At 44.2% G+C, this 23,739-nt stretch overlaps 1 protein-coding gene across 4 annotated transcripts in view; it reads right to left on the bottom strand.

The window, feature by feature from the left end:
* Positions 1-23,739, bottom strand: part of MAP3K21 (mitogen-activated protein kinase kinase kinase 21) — a 211,103-nt gene that overhangs the window by 46,373 nt on the left and 140,991 nt on the right. For 3 of the 4 annotated variants that reach the window (XM_029593872.1, XM_029593871.1, XM_029593869.1), the window contains exons 7-9: positions 22,284-22,400; positions 21,641-21,791; positions 3,360-3,454 (exon numbers count right to left, since the gene is read on the bottom strand). In XM_029593872.1, the coding sequence (XP_029449732.1) occupies positions 3,360-3,454; positions 21,641-21,791; positions 22,284-22,400 (363 nt within the window). The remainder of the gene's footprint in view (positions 1-3,359; positions 3,455-21,640; positions 21,792-22,283; positions 22,401-23,739) is intronic. The other variant, XM_029593870.1, reaches the window with a different exon arrangement.

Here is a 23,739-nt window from a genome sequence, read left to right as displayed (position 1 = left end):
TGTACCAAATCATAGCCCTGAGAATGAGAGACTTTGCTTTTTTTTTTTTAAGTTTTGGTAGGGTCTCTCAGCTGAAGATAGCTCCCTCTTGATCCCTGAGGACAAAACCTGAGGGAATGCAAATAGTCTCAAAGCATATGGCTCCTTGACTTTGTGATAGTGGCACATACTGGTGCAGGTGGCAATCTGGCACATGTCTGTTTGACATGACTTTGCTGAGATCATGACGGGCCCTTGTTGAAAACTTATCTGAAGCAGTTCAGTAATGAAATGTCAGCTGATGTCAGGATATCTTTTTCTTCACCTTTTTCCCAGTGCAATTGAAAAAATGATTTAAAAAAAATCTTTATAGCACTCACGATGCACATTTTCTTTGAAGTCATGTTTTAGCACTCGATACACAATAAGGTGAATGATACATTAGACTGAGTGGTGGATGAGTTGCTCATACACTGTCTGGCTTGTTGACCCTTGTTACAGCACAAGTGTGTTTAAAAATGTTTTGATTTGTTTGCCTGTCTTTCGTGTTTTTCTTTTCTTACATTATAAGCAAGGAAGAGGCACCTGACACCAGTCATGTTGATTTGTTATGACTTTTTTGAATGCAGTAAGGACATCTCTAGAAGCCTGGTTTCTCTGACATCATGAAGAGGTCAAATACTATATCGAACTCAATTTTGGAAACTAAAAATGTTTTTTGGACTAAAAAGAAGTAAATTAAGAAAAAGAAAAAAGGCATTAAAAAAATTCACAAGCAGCAATGAAGACAGCAAAAATGTCCATTTGCATGAGCAGGCACAGCAGGTGGCTGTGCAGGAAAATCAACACAGGCTCAGAAAGGCCTTCTTGATCTTTTTGAGCACTAAAAGCTTTTTTCCATCTTGGCGCTGTTGGATGATGTCACTATTTGTGTGGCTGACTTTATCCTGTTTGTCCACAGAAAAAAAACAATTGACAAAGAGGCACAATGGCTTGTACATCGCTGGTGTGCTCACTTGTAAGGAATGCACTGCAGTATAAAGAAGGTTATACTCAAAGGAACAAAAGTGCTGTCAAAAAACAAGGACTTCAGTAGTAAGCAACTTGCAGTTTGGAATTAGAAAGATGATCAATTCCCCTATTTTTAGCCCAACACCAAATTTTCAGAACTTGTCAGTGGGGGCTAAAAGGAGTTGGACATGGATTTTCTCTTCCAGATCCATGTATTCCTCCTAGACACCACACAAACCACACAATCCTGGAAACTGTAGACAATAAGAGTTATCCCTTCCTCACACCTCTAATATAATTAACTGACAAATCTTCCCATTAAGCACAAAGACCAATGTTAAAAATACTGCACCTCAATTTTGCCTTGACATTTTGAATTTAAAACCACATGGCAAAACAATTTTAAAAAATCAAGTTCAGCTTTGCAATTTAGGTACACATGAAAAAATCTAGCCAATCAAAAGCAAAGTCATTCTTAAACTGATTTTCAGAAATCCAGTTTACTCCGAGAACCACACAAAAGGCCTACCTGTATGAAAGTTTCAGCTTTATACTTTTGGAAACAGCCTAAATCAGGTCCCACAAAGCTTATCTTCCAGGAACCAATCCTCTAATCTCAGCAGAACAGGTAATCAACAGTTCAAGATTAACATAGTCCAAACCTTCACCACAATATCTCATCTTACAAATTATTCTACATACTTTAGAGTTCTGCAAGACCCCAAACTCCTTTATAATGAACTGAGTAATCACCTGGCTCTTTGCCATTTGCCACCCAAATAACCCTCATGTATTTTTTCAGAATCATCTTTCATCTGTGGCAGGATGCCCCCCCCGACCCACCACACACAGGAGAGGAAAACTTCCAGGCACTAAAGTTGTCAGTACCTAAAATTTAGCACCCTGCACCCTCCTTGAACCAGAAGGAAGACACTGTAACCCCAGGCTGACCCCCTGCCTTAGGACTGCTAGAAGAGTAGAGACCAAGGAAAGAGAAAAAGATTTCCAATATTGCCACATGCTTCTCAGAGTTTTATTATTTTTCTGTTGCCTATTCTCATTAACCAATTGTTTCATCAGTTCCTTCAGTTTTCTCAGGCTTCTGAATCTAATCATAAAAAGTTAACCACAGGATCAATTTCTTTCATGAGAATTTAAATTTTGTACCATCCTGTCAATGAGATCACTCAAGTTTAACTACAGCAATCACAGAGGAAATGTGTCTTATAGGCTTAATTCCCTTTAGTGCATGCAAAAGGTCCAATGCACCTTTTCTTGCGACCATTTCTTCTATTTGGCTTTTGGCAGCCTCCTCTAGAGATATATGTTCCAAATAAACTTATCTAGGGCTGTGTGTGGGGCTGTTTAAAGAAAGTCTGAGCTTCTTTTGTCTAGCTTTAATCTGGTTTAAGCATAGTTTAGCTCATTTTGGAGGTAATTTTCAGAACAGCCCACATAATTGCAAAGTCTATAGGTACTTTACCCACAGACTTTCGACTAGTTCTTGAATTTGAACTGAAATTTAGATTTAATTACTTGCCTTTCCAAGCCTGGGTTCTAAGTGAGTTACAATTCAAGTACGGCTGGCAGGTCCCTGCCCCAGAGAGGGTTTGCAATCTAAGTTTTCATAGGGAAACTACAAGCATATTTTCTTTTTAAAAATTACTTAGGGAAAAAGTACCCAGAGATATGCTTTTTCTGAAGATAATTATTCTGTTCAAAATAACATGCATAGTTTTGAGAATGCAAAACTAGATGTGTTATTGCCTCCTCCAACTTTACCTTCCCTCCGAGCCCGCCTACTATTCCAATGGGTAAAAGTATGCGTGCTGTTGATCTTTGCACACACTTTTACCCAGGGAAAAGACTGAGAGTTTTGAAAATTGCCCTATGTCACATTATTTCAAGATTTACTCACAGATATGAAGGAACATATTTCTTATGCAGTCTTGATCAACAATTGTCTAATGCCTCATCTACCACCTTTCTCCCCAGTTTTAAATCTGGATAAATGGTTCACTTTTTTTCTCACTATAAAAAAATCATCTGTATCTATGTAAAATATATTTAGTTGGGATTTTGCATTACTCAGATATGTGATTCTAAAATGAGTCATGTCTCATGTTGCCATTCTTAGCCACAAATTATAGAGCTCTTAACTTTTGCTAGCAATAATCTGCATCTAAACAAATTGAGACAAATAGATCATCTATAACCAATTGTGGCTAAGGGTGTCAGCATAATATTCATTACTCAGAATCAAACACTTAAAACTCCAGCACCAATCATTAGTACCAAGTCCCAATTTTCAGGGCAAGAAGTTAGAACATTCTCTCTGTGGTTTGTAATCTTTAACTAAATATACTTACCTTGATCATCAAACAAAGCAGCTAATGGAACAGACTTCTGGTTTCTCATTAAAACAGTGGACCAAGGATTGCTTCCATCTGAGAGAGGTCGTATTCTGAAATAAAATGTCCAGTTTATTTCTACTGCAAGAGTAAAACATTCCCCAATAGTTATAGTATGCAATAGATATAGGGAAATACAGTTACTATACAGTTTGTCACTTCTATGACATTTGTTTTCTTTCACATCTTATCTGAACAATCTTTCGTATTACCATTGTAATTTGGTTAATTATTTTAGAAAGGAATATTTTATTCGGCAGACATTAAACATTTAAAATGTGAAAAAGAAGTCCCATTATAAAATATCTATACAGAAAGCAAGAGAGTAGAAGAAATCTATACTTTCTAGGAAAAACGCAGTAAATTAAATTTCTCTTAGCAGAAAAACTACAAGGAAGACCATCCCATCCCAAAATCTTTTTACTGTTTCACATTTTTTCCACATTTATAACTAGGAAGGCAACCCAAAATAATAGAATGGGCTGCCAGGGAGATACAGTTGACCAAACTTACTGCTATGGTGCGAACAAGTGTCCAAACAGTAATTAAGTATTAATGGGTGGACAGGATAATACAGAGAAGAGGTGGAGGTGCCACAGCAATAAGGATGAGATGGTTTCAGAAAGAGTAGAGATGGCTGGATGAGAGAAGGAAAACTTTGAAACTCAAGAGTGGTGGACAGAGCAGAATACAACATGGTTGGTGAAGTGAGGAATGTAGAGAAGGAGGCAGTTGACTATGTTAGTAGTGATTTGTAGCAGGGAATAAGACTGGGGAAGATTAGGATCAGGAAGAGAAAATGCAGAGAAGCCATAGGAAATAGAGAGGGGAAAATCTACTGACCTGAAGTAATAACTATGGTACACATTTCCTGGCCAGCTAATGGAAAGCCAAGTGGGTTGGAGTGTGCTCTGAACTTCACCAAGGCAGCTGGGATAAATATGCAGATATACTGCACTTCCCCAGTACTTGGCTAGCAGCTGGAGGAGCATAGGGTAGTATCAGCCCAGACCCACGGTAAGCTGCGGTAACTTGGATGATTGGCTGGTCAACAGAAGATCTGAATAAATCCATGCACACCACCATTTGGTGTTGGACACTACTAGAGGTCATGTTGTCTATATGTTTTGTAAATTATAAACACTGATGGACCTCTTAGACAGCAAGCTATTTAGACATACAGGCTAAAAAATAAAGCAAAATTGCTTACCTTGTAATAGGTGTTATCCCAGGACAGCAGGACGTAGTCCTCACATATGGGTGACGTCACTGACGGAGCCCTATTGCAGGAAAACTTCTGTCAAAGTTTCTAGAAACGTTTGACTGACACTGAGGCTACGAGCATGCCCAGCATGCCATGATATTCTCTGCCACAGGGGTCTCACTCTAGTCTCGTATTGTAGCAATAAGCTTTAGCAAAAAATAAAATAAAAGGTATGAGACCCAACTCTGCGGGGTGGCGGGTGGGTTTCATGAGGACTACATCCTGCTGTCCTGGGATAACATACCTATTACAAGGTAAGCAATTTTGCTTTATCCCAGGACAAGCAGGATGCTAGTCCTCACATATGGGTGATTAGCAAGCTACAGGCCGAGTCATTTTGTAGTGAAGCAACAGTGAAGTATTGTTGTTGAAAATGAATCAGCCGAAGATTACAGCAGGTTGGATGTAGAAGGAGTTGGTATTAAACTGGAAACAAGTTCTTTAAGACAGATTGTCCATAGGCTGAATTTTGTTGTCCTTCTTTGTCCAAACAGTAATGAGCTGCAAAGGTATGAAGAGAACTCCATGTTGCTGCTTTACATGTGTCAAGGATTGGCACTGAACGATAGTGTGCTACTGAAGTTGACATTGCTCTTACTGAATGTGCCTTTACTCGCCCTTGGAGAGGAAGGCCTGCTTTTTCATAGCAAAACTGTATGCAATCTGCTAGTCAATTGGATAGAGTATGTTTACCCACTGCTTTACCCAGTTTGTTTGGATCATAGGAAACAAAGCTGATTGGATTTCCTGTGGACTGCAGTGCGGTTTAAGTAGAAAGATAGTGCATGCTTACAGTCTAAGGTATGTAAGGCTCTTTCTCCTTGGTGAGAATGAGGCCTTGGGAAGAATGTGGGTAAAACTATGGATTGGTTCAGGTGGAATTCCGTAACTACCTTGGGGAGGAATTTTGGATGTGTACGGAGAACCACTCTGTCATGTAGGAATTTCGTATAGGGTGAGTACGTGACAAGTGCTTGTAACTCACTAACCCTTCTAGCTGATGTAATGGCTATGAGAAAAATAGTCTTCCGTGTGAGAAATTTAAGATCACAGGAACCTACGGGTTCGAAAGGAGAATGCATTAGTCTCGTTAAAACCAGATTCAGGTCCCATTCTGTGACTGGAGGCCGAATTGGTGGTCTAATTTGAGTTAAACCTCTCATAAACCTACTGACAAGAGGCTGTGAGGATATAGGTGCATCTCCCATCTTGTTATGGTAAGCTGAGATTGCACTTAAGTGTACTCTTACAGATGAAGTCTGGAGACCAGAGTCTGAAAGATGGTATAAGTAGTCTAGTAGAGAAGTAGTGGGGCAAGTGAAAGGATCAATATTCTTTTGTGTGCACCACAAAGTAAATCTCTTCCATTTGGAAGAATAATTCATGTGGAAGGTTTACAGAAGCTATAAGCACTTGAGATACATTGGTTGAAAGATTGAGTGGTTCTAAAATCAAGCTTTCAACATCCATGCTGTCAGGGATAGGGATTGAAGGTTGGGATGGCGCAACCAACCCTGAATCTGGGTTATGAGAGTGGGAGCTACTCCCAGACAAATTGGATCCCTGACAGAGGTCTAGAAGTGTGGGAAACCATACTTGTCAAGGCCAATATGGGGCTATGAGTATCATGGACCCTTTGTCCTGTTGTAGCTTCACTAGATTTTTGGTTATGAGCGGAATCGGAGGATATGCGTATAGAAGGCCTGAGTTCCAAGGGTGAGCAAAGGCGTCCTTGTCTGGCTGGTTTGTCTGTGCAGAGAACAGAATTTGTCCACTTTGTGATTCAGATGTGACGCAAAGAGGTCTATTGTTGGTTGTCCCCAACGCTGAAATATCCTGGTTGCTACTGAGGGATCCAGGGACCATTCATGTGGTTGAAATTGACAACTGAGTCGATCTGCCACTACATTGTGAATGCCTGCCAGATAAGTGGCCCAGAGGAACATTGAGTAGTTCAGGGCCCAGCCCCAAATCTGTGCAGCTTCTTGACAAAGGAGATATGAGCCCGTACCTCCCTGTTTGTTGATATACCACATGGCAACTGTGTTGTCCGTTTGGATTAGAACAGTCTTGTGTGAAAGGCAGTCCTTGATCGCATGCAGCGCATAACGTATAGCTCGAAGCTCCAGAAAATTGATTTGAAATGTCGCTTCAAGTTTTGTCCAAGTACCTTGGGTTTGGAGAGTGTCTATGTGAGCTCCCCAACCCAAGGTGGATGCATCTGTAGTTAACGTTATCTGTGGGACTGGTTGTTGGAAGGGTAGGCCCTTGTGCAAATTGTCCTTGTTCACCCACCAAAGTAGAGAGGACCGTAGCTGGTGGGTTACTTGAATTGGAGAATGCAGTGGTTGAGCGGCTTGGATCCATTGAGATCTTAAAGTCCATTGAGTTACCTGCATGGCTAGTCTTGCCGTAGGGGTGACGAACTGTGGAGGCCATGTGGCCTAGTAAGGTGAGAAACTGATGAGCTGTTGCTTGTTTCTTTGAGTGAATCGAGTTTGCCAACAGGGATAGTGTTTCTGCTCGATCCTCAGGTAGAAAGGCTCTTGATAGGATAGTGTTCAAGTCTGCACCTATGAATTGAAGTAGGTGAGATGGAGTAAGGTGGGATTTTTGATAATTGATGAGAAAACCCATGGAGTGAATTAGGGAAATTGTTCGACTGAGAGAAGTGAGAGCTCCCTGTTGAGAGTGACTTCTGATGAGCTAGTCGTCTAGATATGGAAAGACATGGACACTTTGCTTATGCAAGTGTGCTATTACTGCCAGACATTTAGTGAACACTCTGGGAGCAGAGGCAAGTCCGAATGGCAGTACTCTGTATTGGAAATGTTGATGCCCCACCATGAAGCGCAGGTACTTGCGGTAAGGAGGGAATATTGGTATGTGAGCATAAGCGTCTTGAAGATCCAGAGAACAAAGCTAATCTCCTGTTTGAAGAAGAGGAAGCATGGTGCCTAGCGAAACCATCCTGAATTTTTCCTTCTTTAGAAATTTGTTGAGATCTAGGATGGGACGTAGGCCTCCAGTTTTCTTTGGAATGAGGAAATAACAGGAATAGAATCCTCTTCCCTTCTGAGACCGGGGCACCGGCTCTACCGCCCTGGCTTTCAGAAGGGTGGATAATTCTATTTGTAATTGAAGCATATGATTTTCGCTGAGATGGGATTGACTTGGTGGAAAATCTTTGGGAATTGAGAGGAAATTGAGTTGATATCCTCGATATATTATTGATAGGACCCATTGGTCTGATGTTATTGACATCCAATTGTAAAATTTGGATATCCGGCCTCCCACTGGTAGTCCTGGCTGAGGATTTGAGGAAAGACAGTTCTCTGGATGAAATTTCAAAAACCAGTAGCAGGTCCTGTCTGTGGGGCAGGTTGAGGCCTAGCTGTTCTCTGCTGCCTTGGTTGCGGCCTTTGTTGAGTTCTAGAAGGTCTGGGTCGAGATGCTGGAGGATAGTATCTCCGCTGCTGGTAGAAAGGTCTTCTGGTGTCCTTTTGTTGAGGCCTACGCCCAAGTGTGCATAGGGGTATCCTGTGGGAGGGAAGATAGCTGTCTTAGTGTCTCCGTATGTTCTTTTAATTGAGACACAGCATCCTGGACCTTTGATCCGAAAAGGTTGTCTCCCAGACAGGGGAGATCCACTAACTTATCCTGCACTTCCGGCCGAAGGTCTGAGGCCTTGAGCCATGCCCATCTTCTGGCGCTGATGCCTGATGCAGCCACTCTTGAAGCAGTTTCGAAGCCGTCATAGGCCGCCCTGACTTCATATTTCCCGGCTTCCAGACCCTTGTGGATGATGGCCTGGGCAGCCTCCTGATATTGAGCAGGGAGAGATGGAACAAATTCTTGAATTTGTTTCCATAAGTTTCTTTGATACTGGGTCATGTAAAGGTGATAGGAAGAAATCTGAGAGTTTAGCATCTCTCATTGAAACACTTTACGACCCAGGGAATCCAGAAATCTATGGTCTTTTCCTGGGGGGTTTGATGAATGCACTCTTGTTCTTTTTGATCTTTTTTGTGCTGATTCCACAACCACTGAGTGGTGAGGAGGTTGTGACTTCTGGTATCCCGGAGTGGATTGGACTAAGTAGGTACTGTTCATCCTCTTGTTCACTGCTGGAACAGAGCAGGGATGTTCCCATAGACGATGTTGCAATTGTAAGAGAACATCATGAATTGGAATGGCCACCACCTGTTTTGTAGGGTCAACAAATTGGAGTACCTCCAAGGTTTGTTGCCTGGTGTCCTGCTCTGTTTCTAATTTAAAGGGAATGGAATCCGCCATTTCCTGCACAAAACTAGTAAAAGTGAAATCCTCTGGAGGAGATTGTTTCCTGGGATGTGGTGGTGATGGTTCAGACATAAAATCTTCTGATGAAGTCTCTGAGGCAGTATCAGTCCAAGTATCATACTCTTGAGTTTTTGTGGTGGTACTGAAGTCCTAAGTGGTGGAGGAAGACCAGAAGTTCCTGGTAAAGGATCATCAGAGGAAGAGTCTTCTGGATTATCCTCTCTTGGATTAGATGGTAAGGAATCCAATAAATCCTGATATCTTTTCATAATGATGCTGTGCAGTGCTGACTCTAAAGATCCTGGAGCCTCACGAATGAGTGGCACCGTTGGTGAAGGTTTTGGCATCGAAGGAATTGGTGTCTTCGATGGATTTTTTTCAGTCATCGGTGTTTTACCCTTTTCCCCTTGTGTTGGTGCTAGGGTAAAGATGGGCATCGGCGCCGGAACTGATGAAGTCATTGATATCGGCAAGATAGCAAATGTTGCTTACCTGTAACAGATGTTCTCACTGGACAGCAGGATGTTAGTCCTCACATATAGGTGACATCATCAGGATGGAGCCCAATCACGGAAAACGTCTGTCAAAGTTTCCAGAACTTTGACTGGCCCCTACTGGGCATGCCCAGCATGGCACTAACCCTGCAGCCAGCAGGGGTCACCCTTCAGTCTTATTTGAAAGCTACAGGCAGTGCCGAAAAATAAAACAAAACGTTACGAACCCAACACTGCAGGGCGGCGGGCGGGTTTCGTGAGGACTAACATCCTGCTGTCCTGTGAGAACACCTGTTACAGGTAAGCAACACTTGCTTTCTCACAGGACAAGCAGGATTGTAGTCCTCACATATGGGTGAGTACCGAGCTGAAAGATGTCCGAACATGCACCAAATGTACCCAACGGCGTGCAACAGGCACAACAACTGGGGTGGAATTTGGTAGAGGGCATCCTGAACCCCACCGGGCAGGCGGAAGGGTGTTGGTACTTCACGTTGGAAATAAGTTACGCAGGACAGACTGGCCGAAGATGGAATCTTGTCTTCCGGCTTTGTCCAAGCAATAGTGGGCTGCGAACGTGTGGAGAGAACTCCAGGTGGCATCCCTACAAATGTCAGGAAGCGGCACCGATCTTAGGTGTGCTACTGAAGTCGCCATGGCCCTCACAGAGTGTGCTTTGACACCATCTTGAAAAGGAATGCCTGCTTGCTGATAGCAAAAAGATATGCAGTCTGCCAACCAGGAGGAGAGAGTCTGCTTACCCCACAGGTTGCCCTAACTTGTTGGGATGGAAAGAGATGAATAACTGACTGCTCTTCTTGTGGGCAACTGTACGGTCTAGGTAGAACGCTACAGCCTGTTTACAGTCAAGGGTATGCAGAGCCTGTTCCCCTGGATTGGAATGGGGCCTGGGAAAGAAGGAAGGTAGTATGATGGATTGATTAATGTGAAACTCCAAAACTACCTTGGGTAAAAACTTAGGGTGAGAGATGAGTACCGCCCGGTCCTGCAGGAGTTTAGTGTAAGGCGGATAGGTGACTAGGGCCTGTAACTCACTAACCCTGCGAGCTGAAGTGATAGCCAAAAGGAAAATCACTTTCCATGTGAGATATTTTAGGTCACAAGAGTGAAGAGGCTCGAATGTTGGTTTCATGAGCCGACCGAGAACCAGATTAAGGTCCCAAGTAGGGGCCGGAGGACGTAAAGGTGGCTTGATATGGAGCAAGTCCTTTAAAAAGCGTGTTACAAGGGGTTGTACTGATATAGGAACATCCGAGACACCTTTATGGAAGGCGGCTACTGCACTGACATGCATTCTGATGGAAGAGGTTTTTAGACCTGACTGACAAATGCCAGAGATAGTCCAAAAACCTTGGGATTGGACAGGAAAAGGGATCAAGGGACTGCGAGGTGCACCATGATGTGTACCTTTTCCATTTATAGGAATAAGATTTTCTTGTGAAAGGCTTCCGTGAAGCAATCAGGACACGAGAAACTGAATCTGAAAGGTTAAGTGGTTGAAGGATTAACCTCTCAACATCCATGCCATCAGGGACAAGGCCTGAAGATTGGGATGGCATAGACATCCGTCGTTCTGAGTGATCAGAAGCGGGTCCGTTCCCAAGGGAATGTGCCTGCGGATGGAAAGATCCTGGAGTATGGGAAACCACACTTGGCGTGGCCAGTGAGGTGCTATCAGGATCATGGTTCCCTTGTCCTGATGCAGCTTCACGAGAGTCTTTGAGAGGAGAGGAAGTGGAGGGAATGCATAAAGCAGACCAGTTGCCCACGAGAGGGAGAATGCATCTCTAGGCTGAGAGTGTTTGCTGCGAATGAGGGAGCAGTAATTGTCCACTTTGTGGTTCTGAGGGGATGCAAAGAGGTCTGTCTGGGGATAACCCCATTGTTGGAAGATGAAGGTCGCTACCGAGGGGTTGAGAGACCACTCGTGCGGTTGGAAGACACGACTCAGTTTGTCTGCCAAAACACTGTCCACTCCCGGCAAGTAGGTGGCCCTGAAGTACATCGAGTGGGAGAACGCTTCCGCCCAAATCTGCGCAGCTTCCCGACACGGAAGGAAGGAGCCTGTGCCTCCCTGCTTGTTGATGAACCACATGGCCACCTGGTTGTCCGTCTGAATCAGGATGACGTGATTTGATAGGCAATCCTGAAAAGCTCTGAGAGCATATCGCATTGCTCGAAGCTCCAGGAAATTTATCTGGTGTTTGGCTTCCTCTGGAGAACAAGATCCTTGTGTCTGCAGATCGTTCACATGGGCTCCCCACCTGAGGTTGGAAGCGTCTGTGGTGAGGATGAGTTGAGGATCTGGCACTTGAAAGAGCAGTCCCTGAAGGAGATTGATCTGATCTTTCCACCAGGTGAGAGACAGCCGGAGTGAGTCGGTGATGTGGACAATGGTCAACAGAGGCTGAACAGCTTGAATCCATTGTGACCTCAGAGTACAATGCATGAACCTCATGGCCAAACTGGCCATTGGTGTGACGGACTGAGGATGCCATGTGTCCTAAAAGGACAAGGAATTGGCGAGCTGTTGCTGTATGCTGAGACTGCAACTGGTGAGCGAGAGACACTAGGGTTAGCGCTCGTTGTTGAAGTAGAAAGGCTTTTGCCTGCAAGGTGTCCAAGTCTGCCCCAATGAACGACAAGGTTTGAAATGGGACTAAATAGGATTTTTCGTAATTGACGAGAAATCCTAGAGAAATTAGAGTGTGTAGGGTCAAATCGAGGGACGGCCGAGCGGCTTGCTGGGTTGGAGCCCTGATTAACCAGTCGTCCAGATAGGGGTAGACGTGAACACCTTCTTTCCTGAGAAAAGCTGCGACAACTACGAGACATTTGGTAAAGACTCGTGGTGCCGATGCTAGGCCGAACGGAAGGACGCGATATTGATAGTGCTTTGGGCCTACTAAAAACCTGAGGTACTTGCGGTGAGCTGGAGCTATCGCAATGTGTGTGCATGCATCCTGAAGGTCCAGAGAGCAGAGCCAGTCTCCTCTTTGCAGAAGATGTAGAAGCGAGCCCAAGGTTACCATCTTTAACTTTTCTTGCTGTAGGTACTTGAGAGCATGTAGGTCCAGAATTGGACCAACTCCCCCGGATTTTTTGGGGATCAAAAAGTACCGGGAATAGAACCCTAGGCCTTGCTGCGAGAGAGGGATGGGTTCTATTGCTCTTAACTGGAGAAGAAGGGAAACCTCCTGCTCCAGAAGGACAGAGTGGTCGGATACTCTCCACGCTTGCAGAGGTGGTGAGTCCGGTGGAAGAGCAAGAAAGTTTAGGTGGTAACCCTGAGCAATGATTGCTAGCACCCATTGGTCAGTTCTGATTGATTTCCACATGCCGTGAAAGTGGCACAATCGACCTCCCACTGGTATGCTTGGCAGAGGAATCAGGTTGCTGCTCTCCAAGTGAAAGTCAAAAACCTGAAGCAGGCCCCGGCTGGGTAGCCTGTTGCGGCTTTTGCTTCCGGGCCTGGTGAGGCTGAGGTTTTTGGGAAGGTCTCGTAGTTCGGGACCTTGCTGGTGGAGGATACTACATCCTTGGACGGAAGAATGACTTCTTAGAGTCCTTCCTAAAGGGCTGTCTTGAGGGGAAGTTGGAAGGTATCGATGAGAGCTGTTTAAGGGTCTCATGATGGTCCTTTAATTCAGCCACTATTTGCTGGATATGTTCACCGAACAGATTGTCTCCTACACATGGTAGGTCAGATAGCCTGTTTTGTACTTCTGGCTACAAGTCAGAAGATTTGAGCCAGGCCCATCGTCTTGCCGAAATGGCAGCTGCAGACACTCTAGTAGAGGTGTCGAAGATATTGTAAGCTATTCTTATCTCATGCTTTCCTGCCTCAAACCCTTTGTTGACAAGGATTTGAAGCTGTTGTTGGAATTGGTCAGGCAGGGTTTCAGAGAAGTCCTGTATCTGCTTGAAAATGACCCTATTGCGACCTTTTGGTGTCATGAGAGCACATTTGGTGCTAGTCAGGACATCATGCTCACGGCCTAAACACAGTACACAGACTCCATGAGGGTCTGTGATAGACATGGTACGAGTACAGTCTAGGCACAGACAAAACCCCGACGCCATGGCCATAGGAAAAAAAAAAAAAATCGGGCCGCAGTACGGTCAATGGCCAGTAGGCCGCGAGGGCCAAACTCGACAGTAATCGACGAAAGACAGTCAAAAACTTACCGGAGTACCGCGGCCTGAGAAAAGTTAGAGGAGGGACCCCTGTGGGGCAATTTAAGTTTAACTCCGTGAGGAAAATTCCTGTCAGGAATCTCTTCAGAGCTCCTAAACTGCGAGGCTACTGCTGCGCGGAAAAAAAGACGACTGAAGGGGGACCCCTGCTGGCTGCAGGGTTAGTGCCATGCTGGGCATGCCCAGTAGGGGCCAGTCAAAGTTCTGGAAACTTTGACAGAAGTTTTCCATGATTGGGCTCCATCCTGATGTCACCCATGTGAGGACTACCATCCTGCTTGTCCTGTGAGAAAGAAGGTATCGACGTTGGAATCGATGTCGAGGGCATTAGTGGAATCGACATCACTGGCATCGGGGTTTTCCCGGCATCAAGAGTACCATCGTCATCGGCAAGGTTACCGGCATCGGTGACGTCACCGGTATCGGCGTGGTCGCCGGAAGCTGGTCTTTTAGGGCTTGCATTACTGCTTCTTTGATTAGTATTGACAAGTCCTGTGAGATTGTTGGTACGGCTGGTGTCGGTGGAGGAGACGACAATATCTCCTGCGTTGGCTGAACCGATTGTACCGGAGTAGGCCCAGACGGTACCGGTGTGTGTTTTTGCCGCGTCGCGCTCGGTTCCCCCCTGGGAGGGGGTAACGGTGATGCCGAGGCATGACGATGCCGATGTTTAATGTTTAGGCCTTACGTCTGTTACTGACCTTATGTATATCATCGACGGTGTTGGCGATGCTTTATCCCCCGAACCTTCCAGTCGACGTTTTTTCAGGACGACTTTTTTTGTAACTCCTGCTGGTAATGATTTTGTGGATGTTGAAGGTGGAAAAGATGTTCCATTTTTTCTCTCCTTAGCTGATTATATTCAAGAAAGTCTGGTGCAGGATTCTTATACGAAAGGATGGCTGCCTCCCACTCTGTAATCAATTACTGGTGCCTCAATAAGATCAGTTAAGGATCATTACCCTCTACCTCTAATCTCTGAACTCTGATAGACTCCAGAGTGCCCAGGGTTTTACCAAGTTGAATTTGTGGGAAATCTAGAACCTCATTTGGATCCAACAGGGTGATAAGTAGAAGACTGCCTTCAATACCAGGGATGGGCACTACGAGTATACATTCATGCCCTTTGGACTTTTTAATACTCCTGTCATATTCCAAGACTGACTTTTTTTTCCCAAGACCTCCTCTACCTTGCTATCCCCTCCACTGGCCATCCAGAGGTCCTTTCTCATCTTCACCAGTAAGTTCACTTCTTGGATTATGTAATCTCGGCTCAAGGGTTTCAGATGAACCCATATAAGGTAACCACAGTACTAAATTGGCCGGTACCTTTGGATCTCATTGTGTTCCATTTTCTAAACTTTGAGAACTATTATTGGTGCTTCATTCAAAATCTCTCCAAGGTAGTGGCTCCACTTACTCCTCTTACATGTAAGGGCACACCAAAGAATTCTTGGAACACCCAAGTTCAGCAGAAGGGAAATGGGGGCTGGAAGTTGGGGAGAACCAATAAGTGTTAAGAAGATAACAGATGGGAAGAGAGAAATTAGTAGGAAGTGAGGAAGATAGAGAAAGGTTGAGAGAGAATGGAAAGTAAGGAAGTGAGAGAGGCAGGAGGAAGTGGAAGAAAATGCTGGTGTGTATTTCTTGGTTAGGTAGGAGACAGTGGGAGCTAAAAATGGGAAGATGGAGGGCTAGGAGGTGAGGGGAAAGGGTAAGAGACAGTGAGATGGAGCCCTGGGTACCAGCGAAGAAGAGATGGAGGGGTCCATGGGGAAAGAAGCAGGAAAATGGAAGCATGAAAAATACATATATGAAAGAAATGTGCTAAAGTGGTGGTAAAAAGAAGAGTTGAAGAAAAATGGAGACATGATATTAAAGAAAGATCTGAGACACAAGTGAATGTTAGCTAGTTGAAAGGAGAACTAGAAAACAATGCTACAAAACAAGAGAAGAGACTGAAGTAAAAAAAAAAAATAAAGTTTTAAACCAAAGTAGGAAAAAATTATGGTCTTGTCTGGAAATCATCCTATCTGGATAAAGATGTACATGGATTTTAGCTAGGTTACAAAGGTGTTCTTGTGGGCATGTTTAGGTCAAGGAAGGAAAAAGCATTTTCAACTGGTTTTGTATACTGTTTTATCTCGATTGGCTAACCACACAAATAGAAAATGCAAAGTACATACATCCTTTGTAAATTGGAGAAATTACTTACCTGATAATTTTGTTTTCCTTAGTGTAGACAGATGGACTCAGGACCAATGGGTATTGTGCTCTCCTGATAGCAGATGGGAGACTGAGTCAGATTTCAAAGCTGACAGCCTACATATACCCGGTGCAGCATGCTTAGCTCTTCAGTATTCTCTTCGAAAAGCCAGTATGGATATATGTTGCTTAATACTTAATTACACTTGATTAAACTTGAACTGGTTCAACTGATATAAATATATATAAACAAACTTTGGACTGGAGACCACCAGTGCACTCAAACGCTGACACCTGGGCAACTACGGGTGTCTTGAACTAGGGGTAGGCCGTGGCTTACCCGTACTTGCTCAGTCTCGAGATTTGATATCAGACGTTCTCAATTTCTGGAGCAGCCGTGGGTGGGATGCTGAGTCCATCTGTCTACACTAAGGAAAATATAATTATCAGGTAAGTAATTTCTCCATTTCCTAGCATGTAGCCAGATGGACTCAGGACCAATGGGATGTACAAAAGCTACTCCCCAACCGGGTGGGAGGCTGCCCGTGGCCCGCTTAGTGCTGCCCTTGCGAAGGCTGTCTCCTCCCTGGCCTGAACAACCAAGTGGTAAAACCTGGAGAAGGTGTGTAGGGAGGACCAGGTCGCCGCCAGACAGATCTCGGCTGGCGACAACAGCTTGGTTTCAGCCAAGGAGACTGCCTGGGCCCTTGTAGAATGTGTCTTGACCTGTAGAGGTAATGGTTTTCCTGCCTCTATGTAGGAAGCATTAATTACTACTTTGATCCAGCGGGCTATGGTGGCCCGCGATGCTGCTTCCCCTTGTTTCTTCCCGCTGTGAAGAACGAACAGGTGGTCAGTTTTGCGCAAGGATTCCGATCTCTTCAGGTATCGGACTAGGATTCTGCCGACATTCAGGTGGCGGAGGCGGCGGGAGTCTTCCAAGTCCCTGTGCTCATCTGGTGATGGTAAGGATATGGTCTGGTTCGTATGGAACTGGGAAACCACTTTCGGAAGGAAGGATGGTACCATACATAGCTGTATGGTGCCTGGGGTGAACCTGAGGAACGGTTCCAGACAGAATAATGCTTGAAGTTTGGAGATGTGCCAGGCTGAGCATATTGCGATCAAGAACACTGTCTTTAAGGTCAAGAGACGTAGAGACAGGGCGCTTGTTGGTCTGAAGGATTCCCCTGCTAGGAAGTCTAATACTAGGTTGAGGTTCCATAGTGGAACTGGCCACTTTAGTGGTGGTCGGAGTTGTTTGACTCCTTTCAGGAAGCGGGACACATCAGGATGAGTTGATAGTCTGATGCCGTCCAATTCGGATCTGAAACAGGTCAGTGCTGCGACTTGAATGACAACCCCTTCTGCATACCGTCCTGTAGGAATTCTAGGATCTTGGGAATCTTGGCTGTCCTCGGGAGACGACTACGGTCGTCACACCAAGCTTCGAATACTCTCCAGATCCGTATGTAAGAGAGATGTGGAGAACTTGCGTGCCCGAAGCAGGGTGGCAATCATGGCTTTTGAGTAGCTGTGCTTCTTTAGGTTAGACCTCTCAAAGGCCATACCGTAAGAGAGGATCGAGCTGGGTCTTCGTGGGAGATCGGTCCCTGATGAAGAAGGTCCCTGGATGGTGGTAGACAGAGGATTCCCCGCCAATAGTCTTCACATGTCCACGTACCATGGTCTTTCTTGGCCAATCCGTGGCGACTAGTAGGACTAGTCCCCTGTGGTGTTCTATCTTGTGGATGACCCTGCCCAGTAGTGGCCAGGGTGGGAAGCCGTACAGGAGGCTTTCCTCTGACGGCCTCGCCTCTGAGTCTGTGGCTGAATCGTAGGCAGGCTAGTCTGACCGCTCGAGCTTCCAGGCAGTTTATGTTCCATCCCTCCTCTTCCTTGTTCCATTGTCCCTGGCTGTCAGTTCCTAACAGTGGGCTCCCCACCGTCGCAGGCTTGCATCCATGGTGAGCAAAATCCACTTTGGTGCGGATAGGTTTACGCCTCTACTTAGGTGTTTTTCCTGTAGCCACCATTGAAGCTGCTCCCGAACCTCTGTCTCGGTAGCTGGAGGCAAATTGAGTAGTTCTGGGACGCTGGATTCCATCGTGACAGTAGGGAACGTTGTAGCAGCCGCATATGGGCCCTTGCCCACGGAACAACTTCCAGAGTTGATGTCATGAGGCTGAGGACTTGAAGGTAGTCTCATACCTTGGGGCGAACAGAGGTCAACAGCTTTTGTAATTGATCCATTAGCTTCCTTCTCCGTGGAAGGGGAAGGAAGACCTTGTTCTGTTTGGTATCGAACCGGACTCCCAGATATTCTAGTGACTGGGGGGGCTGTAGACAACTCTTGGTTGTGTTCACGACCCACCTGAGTTCTTGTAGTAGATTCATGACTGATGGTCGCATGGCGACTCTCCTCTGGAGACACTGCTCTGATCAGCCAATCATCCAAGTAAGGATGTACCAGAACTCCTCCTTTCCTCAGTGCTGCCGCCACTACCACCATGATTTTGGTGAAGGTTCTGGGGGCGGCAGCTAGTCCGAAGGGCAGCGCTCTGAATTGATAATGATGGCCCAGTATAGCAAAGCACAGGAAACGCTGGTGGTTCTGATGGACTGAGATGTGAAGGTAGGCTTTGGATAGGTCCAGGGAGGTTAAGAATTCTCCCAGTTGAACCGCCATTATAATGGTGCGTAGAGTTTCCATGCGGAAGTGTGAAACCTTCAGGTAACGGTTGACGGCCTTGAGGTCCAGGATAGTTTGGAATGTTCCTTCTTTCTTGGGAACGACAAAATAGATGGAATAGTGGCCAGTATTTTGTTGAAGCGTGGGCACTGGAGCTACTGCCTTCAGGTTGAGTAGTCTTGCTAGGGTGGTTTCCACTGCCAGTCTCTTGGAGTGGGAGTGGCATGGCAAGGTCATAAATTTGTCTGGGGGAACGCTTTGGAATTCCAGTGAGTACCCCTCTCGAATGATAGTTAGGACCCACTTGTCCGAGGTTCTCTCGACCCAACTTTGGCAGAAGAGGGTAAGTCTGCCCCCTATGTCTTCTTCCTGTGGATGGGTCTGCATCTTCTCATTGTGGGGTACGGCCAGGGCCTGCCCCTGAGCTTGCTCCTCTCAATGTGCCTGTTTCGAAAGAACTGAGACTTTCCTGAAGGACGAGGTGCTTGGGACTGTATTCTTGTAAGGCTTAAAGCGCTGCAATCCTCTACCCTTGGTCCTTCTGGGGGAGGAGTGTTATGTTCTTTGGTTCCTATCCTCTGGTAAACAGGGTGCTGGCACTAACTTTCAAAAAGGAGATAGAACAGCTTTTAAACTAGAACAAGGGGGAAAGCAGACAGTCACTCAGCAGTGCATGGTTCGGAGCAATGTATCCTTGAAGGATACTAATGAAACAGGAGAGTTAGGGCATCCCAACAGAGAGGTTCCATTAAAAGCAAACATAGTCCATATGCCTATATGTAAAAAATCACCAAAGCTAATGATTTCCGAATTATCCCAAACAACTGAAAAGCAGGTTGTTAAAACAAACAAAAAACACACTTTGAAATGTCTGTATGCCAATGCCAGAAGTCTAAGTAGTAAGATGGAAGAGTTAGAGTGTATAGCAGCAAATGATGAGATTGACATAATTGGCATCACAGAAACTTGGTGGAAGGAGGATAACCAATGGGACAGTGCTATTTCAGGATACAAATTATATCGCAATGATAGGGAGGATCAACTTAGCGGGGGTGTGGCACTTTATGTCCGGGAGGGTATAGAGTCCAACAGGATAAAGATCATACAAGAGACTAAATACTCAGGAGAATCTATATGGGTAGAAATCCCATGTGTGTTGGGTAAGAGTATAGTGATAGGAGTATACTACCGTCCACCTGGACAAAATGGTCAGACAGATGATGAAATGCTAAGAGAAATCAGGGAAGCAAACCAATTTGGCAGTGCAATAATAATGGGAGATTTCAATTACCAAATACAAAACTCTCTTAATAGAAAATCCCACGATTTGAAATGAACTATATGAAAACACGTGGTATTTAGAAATCTTTTAGAAAATAACAACGCTGTAGAATTTTCTCATATAGATTTAAGGACCATCATACCACCCCCAGTGCTCACAAGTTGAACTTGCATTTCATGCACTTTCACAGGGTCACATTTAATCAATTGGTCCAAGGAACTAGCATCAAAGTTCAATTATTTGTATTTTTTTGTGTTTTTTACTATATATTTAAAAGGGTCGACTTTCCTTATTTGTAGGTTGTCGGGGTTGCTCATCCAGTAGCTGTCGGAGTCACTTGTCCGATGCGCACGTTTCGCCACACAAGCTGCTTCAGAGACATCCGTTTCAAGCTCTCCTGATCCAGCAAGGAATTTAAACATGAGTTTGATGATATTAAATGGACTGTGCTGGAAATCATTAATCAACATTGGAGAGGTGGGAACAGTATACAGTCATTAAGACAATGTGAACAGAAGTGGATTTTTCAATTGAAATCAGTCATCCCAGGAGGGATTCCAATCCAGGCTGCGCGGCTCTTAAGTGGCAGGCTGGGCAAAGGAAAGGTCCCTTGGCTTTCTTGGCTGGCGGTGCCATTATTTGTGTGCGTGTAGGGCTTAGGAACTCGCCCATGCGTGGAGTTATGCACGCGGATGCGCTTAGTTGTGAGCGTCAGATACGCAGAAGTTATGCACATGAAGCGCACACAAGTTGTGCGTGCGGGTAACTGAGTGTGCACGCGGCACAGTTATGCACCCAGTTGTGCGTGGAGCCTAATTGGGCGTACAACCCAGATATGCATGTCGCTGTGCACTCAAACTGTAGTTAAGCGCATAAGTTAGGCGCTTCGGGCCTCCGGCCTGCCCCGTGCGTACCGTCGGTCGGCGGGGGAAAATTTTGCAGACAACCCCGAAGGCAAGATGGCGACCTCCCCCCCGGAGGGTCTCCATGCGTGTGGACCCTCACACCAAATTGGGGCCTGCCCCAAGGAGGGCTGCTCAACCCGATTTAAACCTCAACGGAGGAAGGACTGTACATCTGTTCGAGCCTTGGAGACCAGAGACTTAGAAGTAAAGGTTTCTACCTTACCTGATCTCGGCGGTTACCGGTCGCGTGCTGGGCAGTCTCTGTTCCTTCCCCATACTTCAAACTGGCACCAATTTGTCAGGAAGGGACAAAGCATCACTTCTTGCTAGACTTGATTTGAATTCAGCAGTGTGCACTTGCTATTTGGTAAGTAACTCATTAAATTATCAAACCCACAATTGCATTTATTTGTTAGTTAAATGCCAATTTAAAAAATATTTTGTAATGAAATGTAAATATAGTATTTGCTGTGAATTCTCGCAATGCTGGGGGTATACAATACACCTCAAACCCTTGAAAGCAGTACAGTAACTCAAGAAAGGTTGAAAACCAATGCTCTAGGCTAGGGGGTGGCCAATTCTGGTCTTTGAAAGCCACAAACGGACCAGGTTTTCAGGATATCAACAATGGATCTGTGTAGAGTTGCAAGCACAGCCTCCATTGTATACAAATCTCTCATGCATATTAATTGTGGATATCCTGAAAAACAGACCAGTTTCTGGTTCTTGAGGACCAAAGTCTGCCACCCCTGCTCTAGGCTACACAAAAACAGGCAGTCGTCAACTTTTGGTCAGAATGTATAACATTTAAAAAGTATATTGCAGTTAAGTCATTTCATGCAAGGAAGCTTATTTTAAAACAAACACGCAACCAAACCTTTCTTTGCAGTCAGAATGTTCCTTTGTTTGAATTGAACTTGGTCCCCATGTACGACCTTTCTTTCTGAAACCTTTTTTCACATCCTCAAACTCTTCATGGCGAATGACTGTGCTTTTTCCCCATGTCCTATTGCTTTCATCAGAGGTGACTGAAGACAACACAAGTGGAGGGGAAAATAGGATAAGTAAGCATCCTAGATTATGGAAATGATCTGTTATGTCTATAATCTCATGAATCAATATAAGAAAACAGTAAATAAAATGATTGTTTTGAACATGTAGAATCAAGAGAGTCCCATTCAGCCAAGATGAGGAAGCAGAGCATTCTTAGAAGAGTGATAGGAAGTTTTTAAGAGGCAACTAAGGTGAAAAAAAATTACTTTTAAAAAATGATTTGAGAAGCGTAAGATTTAGAGTTGCTTGTGAATTGCACTGAGCATTTGACCAGTTTGCACTTCTATCCAGATCACAACTTGCTGACTTGATAAGAACACTAACAGTAGTGCAGCACAAGATGTGTGTTTTCAAATTATTGATAATTCAAGATGCGAATTTTGGTTTAAATGCTCAGGCATCATTGAGCAGTTTTATGAAAATCATATGCCCAACACCCTTTTTGAAATTGAGTAATAGGGTCTTGCCTTTTTTCACAGCCCCATTGTTAGGCTCATATTCACTCGTGATATCCACATCCTGATGGTATACATATATACTATTCCTTCGATCATTAATAATGCTTGAATCTGTTTTGGAAATCACTGGAGAAAAAAATAAATGTAGTAGAGACCTTACTAGAAGAGAGCACTGCCATCTTTTTCAATGTAATTAAAATGGTGAAAATGATGAGCACTATCACAAAGCTGGTAAGTTTGGGTTTAATGGTTATGGCAGAGCATACCTTTTACCTGAGGGAACAGACTTGTCATACCCAACCTGACTTCTGCCACTTGGCAGCTATTTAACAACTGCAGATCTACAGCATTCATTTTATAGCACTTACTTCTTTAGAGGTATTACATACAAACAGGTACAACAGCTAGAAAATAAACACTTCCAGTATGAGGTGCTGACCAGGGTTTTCTTTATTCTATGGATGGCTAAGAGCTTGATGTTGAAGTCTCTTTATAGTCAACAAACTCACAGATGTACTTTATGTCAGGACAAGGTATACACAAATTTGGTGTGTTCTACTATTTAGGTGAAATTTGAAATTGCTTGAGATTTGTTGGCTTTTCCTGGAAAATCAATTATCTTTTCCAGATTATTCCTTAGGATGCATGATTTGTAGCTGGTCTCCAACAGGTTTGATTTATCTTGCAACCCTTCTAAAAATTACCTGATCTTTTGCACACAGTAGCAGATCTGGATTTCTTCTAATTGTGGCAAAAGAATTGATGTAGATATTAGAGGGTGCAACTTAGGCCACATCAGTATATTACTTCACAGTTCTGCCTGAAGCTGTCTATATCTCTCTCTACCTTATAGCTGATGAATGGATAAATATGGGTTTTATCCCCAATTTCAGTTTATTCATTTGAGGTTGAGGCCAGGGAGCCAAATAGATTCAAATGCCTTATCTTCTCACCATCTCAGTTTTCCTTCCCCCCACCACAAACACTCCCACATCGCCAATATCCTCTCCTACAGTACCACAGTTTACAATAGAATAATCAGAAACACCAAAAGATAGATATAAAATTAAATCACTAATATGGATTCAAAATAACTGCAAATTCCACTTCAGTTATGTTATGATTGGCCATGTTTGGAAACAGGATACTGGGCTTCATGGACCCTTGGTCTGACTCAGTATGGCATGTTCTTATGTAAACTAAATAGCACATAATATGCTCAGAAGTAATCTTGATCAGCATCCTCCATCAAAATTTCACATTACCAATTTTTGTGCTTATATTAATACTTATTTTAAGCCATTCTAAACTAATGAAAGCTAATTATGTAGTCACCGACATTAAGATGCTTTCTCACTGAAACTAGTATTTTCTGTGACATTTTAATATTAATAAAAATAAGATTTATAACATGAGACATACACAGAATATTGCTTTTGTGAACAGTTTCTAAATTTTACGTATT

This window comes from Rhinatrema bivittatum, chromosome 3, assembly GCF_901001135.1.
Source record: "Rhinatrema bivittatum chromosome 3, aRhiBiv1.1, whole genome shotgun sequence".
In the NCBI taxonomy this organism is placed as follows: Eukaryota; Metazoa; Chordata; class Amphibia; order Gymnophiona; family Rhinatrematidae; genus Rhinatrema; species Rhinatrema bivittatum.
The sequence above is the reverse complement of the archived record's forward strand: the minus strand, read 5'-3'. Positions and strand labels throughout refer to the sequence as shown.